The sequence below is a fragment of the Piliocolobus tephrosceles genome, chromosome 21, assembly GCF_002776525.5.
Source record: "Piliocolobus tephrosceles isolate RC106 chromosome 21, ASM277652v3, whole genome shotgun sequence".
NCBI classification, from domain to species: domain Eukaryota; kingdom Metazoa; phylum Chordata; class Mammalia; order Primates; family Cercopithecidae; genus Piliocolobus; species Piliocolobus tephrosceles.
This window is the reverse complement of record NC_045454.1, coordinates 52,487,558-52,494,874: the sequence shown is the minus strand read 5'-3', so window position 1 is coordinate 52,494,874 and position 7,317 is coordinate 52,487,558. Positions and strand designations below refer to the sequence as shown.

General features: G+C 61.0%; 1 protein-coding gene across 2 annotated transcripts in view; it reads right to left on the bottom strand.

Annotated features, from left to right (window-relative positions):
* Positions 1–2,238: 2,238 nt before the first annotated feature.
* Positions 2,239–7,317, bottom strand: part of ODF3L2 (outer dense fiber of sperm tails 3 like 2) — a 7,906-nt gene continuing 2,827 nt past the window's right edge. For both annotated transcript variants that reach the window (XM_023195732.1, XM_023195733.1), the window contains 2 exons: positions 4,677–4,790; positions 2,239–3,149 (listed from right to left, as the gene is read on the bottom strand). In XM_023195732.1, the coding sequence (XP_023051500.1) occupies positions 2,629–3,149; positions 4,677–4,790 (635 nt within the window). In that variant the 3' untranslated portion in view covers positions 2,239–2,628. The remainder of the gene's footprint in view (positions 3,150–4,676; positions 4,791–7,317) is intronic.

Here is a 7,317-nt window from a genome sequence, read left to right as displayed (position 1 = left end):
GGTGGGCGCCTCGGGCTCGGGGGGCGCGGGGGGCGCCGGGGGCGCGCGCCCGCCCGGACCCTGCGTCATGGCCGCGGCCGCCCGACGGAGCCCGACCGGGCGCTGCGCCTGGCGCGGAGGAGGCCCTCCCGCTCCGCCCGCTCCCTCCCGCCCCCGGCCCGGTGATGTCATCCGCCCGGCCCAGCGCGCAGCCGCGGGGGGCTGCGCCCCTGGGACCCCGGCCCTCCTCGTCCCGGCGCCTGGCCGCGAGGCTGGGGAAACTGAGGCCCTCTGAGGACACTGGGCGCTGGCCTGGAACCCGCAGCCAAGGCGGGACGGGGCTTTGAACCCAGAACCCCGTCAGCGACCCTCCCCAGTGCGCCCCTCACCCCCGCCCGCAGCCCAAGTTCCCAGAAGGACCGAGCTGGAGAGGCTTAGAAATCACCTCCCTTTCTTCCCGTTGACTAAGGGGGAAACTGAGGGCCGGGGAGGCGTGGCCAGGGAAAAGAGAACCCCAGACCCTAAGGTCAGCCCCTCCCTCTCCGTTGTTCTAGCTAGAAGATACCTCAGGGTCACCCCTATTTCCTAGTGGGGAAACAGGCCCGGAGAGGGGAAGGGGCGCGGCCGAGGGCGCACAGCGGAGGCTCAGACCCAGGAGTGCAGGCTCTGGGAGGGGGTGCTAGGAGCGGAGCCGGGCCCCTGCTCTGCGGCCTGTCCCGGCCTCAGTTTCTCCGGCTGTAACCCAGGGGAGCGGGCTGGAGGGTCGCGGCCCTTCTTCTCTCACTTCTGGGGAGCCCAGTCCTGCACCAGCTCATCTGAGCTCTGGGCCCCAGCCTCCCAGGCCGGCCGCTCCGTCCCCAGCCTCAGCCTCTCGGAGACCGGCCGCACCTTCCCTCAAGGGTGGGTTCCTTCTGCACCAGAAAACGGGGTGTCACTGTCACCCCGGGACCCAGCCTCCTGGCCCGACTTGGCCGCAGCACCCCAGCCCCTGCCCCGCCCCAAGCAGGGCTGATTGCCGGGAACAAAGGGAGGGGCCGGGACGCGCCGGCAGGTGGGGAGGGGGGGGCGAGGCCGCCCGGAGCCTGATCGATAAATCAGAGGATGAGATCACAGCCGGCGCCGCCCGCGGGGCCGGGGAGGTGGGGGAGGGGAGGGAGGCGCGCGCGGCCGCGATTGGCCGTCTCTGCCCGGGCGCGCGTCGGGCTCGGATCGCCCCTGCGCGTCCGCGGGAGGAGCGGATCGTGGGCGCGATTGGTCGGGGTCGAGCGGCGGCTGGACCTGCGCGGTGTGTGTGTGGCGTGCGGGGGGGACGCTGTGTCTGGGTGCGTGTCCAGGCATGTGCAGGGGATCCAGGCTGCAGGGTCCTGGGGTGTGTTCACCTAGTGGGTGAAGGATGGGTCAGGTTTGGCGGCCGCAGGCTGAGGGCTGCAGGGTGAAGAGAGGGCGGCCCCACCACCCCTGCTCTGTGCCCTCCGTGCCTCCCAGGCGGCATCCCTCAGAGAGGTCCCGGGGCAGCGTCTGACCCTCCCAAGCTCCGGGATTAGGGTCTTTTTGGACGGGAGGTTTGTATGGTGGTCCCAGTGCCATCCTTCCCTGGCACACAGAGGGCTCAGTCACAGGGCACCACCAGTGTGTTTCCTTCCTGTTCCTAGGAGACAGTGGCAGGAACTGAGTCCAACGTCCAGGGTTCAAATCCTGACATCAGACTGAGGTGGGGGCTCGCAGCATGCCCCAGGACAAATGTCCAGTCTCCCCAAAGCACCATTTCCTCTCAGTAAATGCCACCTGGTCCTGAGTTGCTATGAAGCATAGATGATCTTTATTAATATCCAAAACATAGCAAGCAGCTACTGAATACATCAAGCTCCCATACATCCTTCAAAACCCCGCTTCAATATTCCCTCTTCCAGGAAGCCTACCTGGCTCCCCACTCAAAAGCTTGGCTCCACCTCCAGCCTCCCCTCTCCCTGGGTCTCTCTTCTGGTCTCTCAGACCCCCTGGGCACTGGAGGGCTATGGGTCTGGCTCTGGAGGGCAGCGTTTGTGTCTCCTTTCTGTGACGTCAATAGACGCATTAAATGAGCCAGCCGGTGTGATGCTGACAGCTTTCCCGCCCAGGAGAGGTTTATTGGCTAAGCAACTGTAGAAGGTGGAGTGGGAAACGCACAGGCCTCAGGGCTGCCTCCAGCCTGAGTCTGGGCTGGGACCGGGGCTGGTGGCCACATTTCCATGAGACAGGGAAGAGTCCAAATGTGGCAGAAACCCAAGCTGTGATGAGGACCCAGGCCCTAGTGGGGCTGGACGCCGAGTTCTAGGACACAGGAAGCTCCGTCTCCAGCCAGCGACTGGGTAGGGCCGGAAGGTGTCCCTTTCCCCGCCTGGCCTGGCCTGGCCTGGTGTGACCTGGAAGAAACTGGAAGAAACTGGGGCACTGGAAGGAGACTCACCCTGCGCCCTGCAGAGGGCCACGGGTCACAGCCCCCAGGGACTGGAAGGATCAGGTGTCCTAGAAGGACCCAGACAGTTCAGGAATGGGGAAGAAAGACTCCTTTCCCAGTCCCTCTCGGCTTCTCCTAGCCCCTCCAACAAAGCCAGGCCCCAGGAGAGGCCTGCCCACGCCCCCGTTCACCGTGTGGGGAACAAGCCTGGCCTAGCAGCAGCAGCCGGGCAGCCTGTGCCCCGAAGGCCTGGAGGGCGTGGCGGTGGCCATGGTGCTGGCCCGTTTTGAGTGGCGGATGCCCATAGAGAACGCTGGAGCCCTGGCTTTATTCACAGTGACCTGCTCTGGGCAGTGGGCGCCTGGGCCAGGGGTCTCCTCCAGGGGGCGCGGGGCCCGGGGCCGCCCCAGCATGGTGAAGGCGGGCAGGCGCTGGCGGTAGGTGTTGGCATCCGGGCTGTCGTACTGGCCCGGGCCTGGTATCTCGGCAGGATCCTGCGGGGGGCGCACCGGGGGTGTGCGGCCCACCACCGTGTAGCTGGGGCTTCTGGGCTTGGTGAAGATCTGTGAGCCCCACAAAGCGGGCATGGTGTAGGCATTAGGGGCAGGGGCTGAGGTGTCCGGGGGCTTAGGAGGGAGGCGGCAGCCCAGGGTGAAAGCTGGCGGTGTCCGATGGCGCACGGGGGGCACCTTCTCTGGGCTGTAGGCCCCAGGGCCTGGTGTCACCTCCAGACCTGAAAGAGTGGGGAAGGAAGGGTGGCACTGATGTCCTCACCTGCTCAGAGACCCGGCATGGCTCCCCATTGCCCGCACGCACCCTGGAGCTCACAACGCTTCTCAAGTAACCCAGGTGCATTTCTCTCCCTTCCCCACCCTCCATACACACAGTCTGTTTTCCAAGCCTCTGGGACTTTGCCCAAGCTGGACCCAAGGCAAGCATGTCTTCATTTTCCACCCCTCTTCCCTGCTGCCTTCCCCATACCATCCAGGGTAAAGCCCTCACAGCTCTTCTCGAGCCCCTCAGCCTGGGTTTTCCCGTCTCTCCAGACGTGAGCACACTGGGGTGGGGCGGTCTGCACCTGCATCTAACCGCCCCATGAGACTGAGATCTCATAGAGAGGAAGGAACCACACTGAGATCTCATAGAAGGAAGGAATGTCAAATCTACTCCAACTCTCCAGCAGTTGACTGAGTTAATGGGTGAACAGGATAGGTAGGAGGTGAGTGGTTGAGTGAAGAGTGAATGGTTCATGAAGGGATTTGTAAATGGATGGATGGATGGATGGATGGATGGATGGATGGATGGATGGATGGAACGGTTGATGGGTAGAAGGCAAAAAGTAAGGATTCATAGATGAGTGGGTAGGTAGGTGCCCGAATGAGTGGGTGGATGGATGGGTGAGTGGATGAGTGGACAGATGATGGATGATGGATGATGGATGATGGATGGATGGATGGATGGATGGATGGATGGATGGATGGATGAGTAGATAGGTGGATAGATGATGGATGGATGAATAGGTGGAAGGAAGGACGGACAGATAAGTGGATGGGTGGGTGGGTGGGTGGATAGATGGGTGGTTGGGTGGGTGGATGGGTGGATAGATGGGTGGGTGGGTGGATGGGGTGGTGGGTGGGTGGATGGGTTGGTGGATGGGTGGGTGGATGGATGGGTGGATAGATGGGTGGGTGGGTGGGCGGGTGAATGGGTGGGTGGGTGGATGGGTGGATAGATGGGTGGGTGGGTGTATGGATAGATGGGTGGGTGGGTGGATGGGTTGGTGGATGGGTGGGTGGATAGATGGGTGGTTGGGTGGGTGGATAGGTGGATAGATGGGTGGGTGGGTGGGTGGATGGATGGATGGGTGGGTAGGTGGGTGGGTGGGCAGGTGGATGGGAGAATGGAGTCAGGCAGGTGCCTCAGGTGTGCAGGCAAGCTGTTGGGTGCCTGTGAAGTGTCGACATTGCCGATTTGCCACAATCCCCATTCACCTCTCACCTTCTGACAAAGGCCAGCTGCCCCTGTGGTCATGTGTGCCCAGGGCCTCCGTGACCCTGACCCACTTCACTCATTCAGTTCCCCCAGCCCCTGTGGGCACTGGAATGGCGGCCCCTCCTCCGTGTCCCTGGGATGTGATCACTCCAAAGACACTGGCATTCGAAGAACTCCAAGGATAAGAGGGAGAGGGAGGACAGGGCAGGAGAGTCGCTGAGACCCCGGAAAGCAGGTCCTCGTGCGGCTGCGTGGGTCCAGTACTCACCCCGAGACTTGGCCCGGCCCTGCATGGAGTAGGCAGGGGTGCAGTTGCGGCCAAAGCGTGTGACTTTGGGGTCCACGAAGTAGATGGGGCCCGGGCTGGTGTCCTGAGGTGGTGCTGGGGAGAGGAACCCCAAGTGCTGGGAGTGACTCCAAAGACAGTGCCTGCCCCGCCTCCCGGCATCAGTGCCCCTGTTGGCCCCGAGACACTCCCACCAGGTCAGAGGCCACCCCAGCCCCATCTCGGAGTGGTCATCCCCGGGGCCCTGAGTTGTGGCTGCCTGGACTGAGTGGCCTCAGGTCTCTGCTCTGACTGTCTCATCCAGCTCTTCTATCTCCTCACAATCAAAGTGCTTCCTGCGTGCTCTGCCCTGCTGCTGTTTGCAGTCCCCTCTGCCCCTCTAACCTCTGCGCAGGTGTGGGCTGGAGAACCAGCTCGTGGGTTTGCTGGAACTGGACATAATTAGGCTGAGTGTGGTGGTACACAACCGTGATCCCAGCGTTTTCGGAGGCCAAGGCAGGAGGGCCACTTGAGCTCAGGACTTTGAGACCAGCATGGGCAACACAGTGAGATCCCGTCTCTACTAAAAATTTAAAACTTAGCCAGGCATGTCGGCATGCACCTGGGGTCCCAGCTCCTCGGCAGGCTGAAGAGGGAGGATCACTTGAGCCTGGGAGGTTGAGGCTGCAGTGAGCTGTGATCGTGCCGCTGCACTCCAGCCTGGGCAACGGAGCAAAACGGAGTCTCAAAAAAAAAAACTGTACATAAAGTAAGAGTAACAAGAGCAACTAGGCCCTGAACCAGCGCTTGGGCTTGTTGGCAAGTCCCATGCTTAAGAGAGGCGCTTGGCATTGGTCCACATTTAAATCCAGCAGGGCCTCTTGTGAGCCAGTGACCTTGGCCAAGTCATTTATCCTAAGCCTTATTTTCCTCATCAGTATGTTGCAAAAATCAAAACGTGAGAGGATCTACAGAAGGGAGCGATCCTGGGGCTTTGCAGTTCGTGATGGGGACCGGTTGCCACGATCGCCATTATTGCCACGCCAAAGCACATCCAGTGACGGATGCCGGGCACCTGCGTGTAGCAGCCTGACCAGTGTTCACGGCCCCACAGACCGCCTGTGCGCACACTCAGTGCACGTGGCAGCGAGCCACGGGTGAGGGAAGAAACGTCATCCAAACCTTCACCCTCCCCTGAGGAGTCCGTGGCACGCAGTGTGGCCCAGACACGGCTCCAGACCTCCCTGCCACAGGCACGAGTATTTGCACACACGCTGTGGTCCTCAAGGCAGGCTCACTGGCCACACTCCAAGGGTGGTCACTGACCCTCAGCCACAGCCTCATCCTTTCTTAGACTGGCAGGAGGGAGGGGGTCTATTTTTAGCCCCTTCCCTAGGCCCAGGGCAAATACAGTCTCCCAGGACTGCAAGAGGCTGGGGAGATAGAGCGTCTCCCTCCATCGCCCAGGCTGGAGAGTGCCGTGGCTCCTGGCTTACTGCAGCCTCCACCTCCTGGGCTCAAGCAATCCTCCCACCTCAGCCTCCTGAACAGTTGGGACCGCAGGTGCCACCATCATGCCCTGCTAATTTTATATTAGAAATCCTTGATCATGGCCGGGCGCAGTGGCTCCTGCCTGTAATCCCAGTGCTTTGGGAGGCTGAGGCCGTGGATCACGAGGTCAGGAGATCGAGACCATCCTGGATAACACGGTAAAACCCAGTCTCTACTAAATGTACAAAATATTAACTGGGTGTGGTGGTGGGCGCCAGTAAGCCCAGATCACACCACTGCACTCCAGCCTGGGTGACAGAGTGAGACTCTGTCTCAAAAAAAAGAAAAAGAAAAAAGAAAAGAAAAATCCCTGATTATAATCCCATCGCCCCTCTGCAGATGCCTGGGCCTCGCTCACGTGACCATAGACTTGCCTCAAAGTGCTCACTGTGCAGGGCTTGGCCATCAGGACTCCCCATGCTGAAGCACTGATCTTAGCCTCTGCCCTGCACCCGGAACCTTCCTGCCTTTTCTTCTGCCCTCCCCAACCCCAGGCTCAGTGCCCCGTGAGAAATGAACACACCCCGGATCATCATGACACTGCTCATCGCTAGACCTCGGCCTACAAAGCACGCTCTGCCTGGAGTTCAGTTCTTCTGGGGGCTCCACCGAACTCCTACTCATCCTACAAAACCCAGATCCCATGCTCCACTTCCAGGAAGCCTATCCTGGGCCTTTAGCAAAGTGTGCCCGATTCCCACGCCACCAGGCTCCCCACGCTGTCTCTGTCCCAGGAAGTGTCCTGAGACTGGGATTTGAACCTGGGAACTCAGATCTGTCTGGATCACAGGCTAAGTTCTTAACCCGGTCCTGGGGATGGGATGCTGACGCCTTCACTGGACTTCTGGGACCCCTTGCAGCTTCCTGAGTCCCAGTGTGGTCTGGGATTTTTGCTCATTCGGAAGGCTGAGAACAGGCTGTTGTCCTGCCCCTCCTCCAACCGACCCTCCCAGCAGGCCTCTGTCCATATGAACCAAACTCCCCACGCAAGACCCTTCCGACCACGCTCCCAGCCCAGCTGGGACCTTGGAGCAGTGGTAGAAAAGGGAGGGATGGAATTTGGGAGCACTGATGGAGGGATGGAATTTGGGAG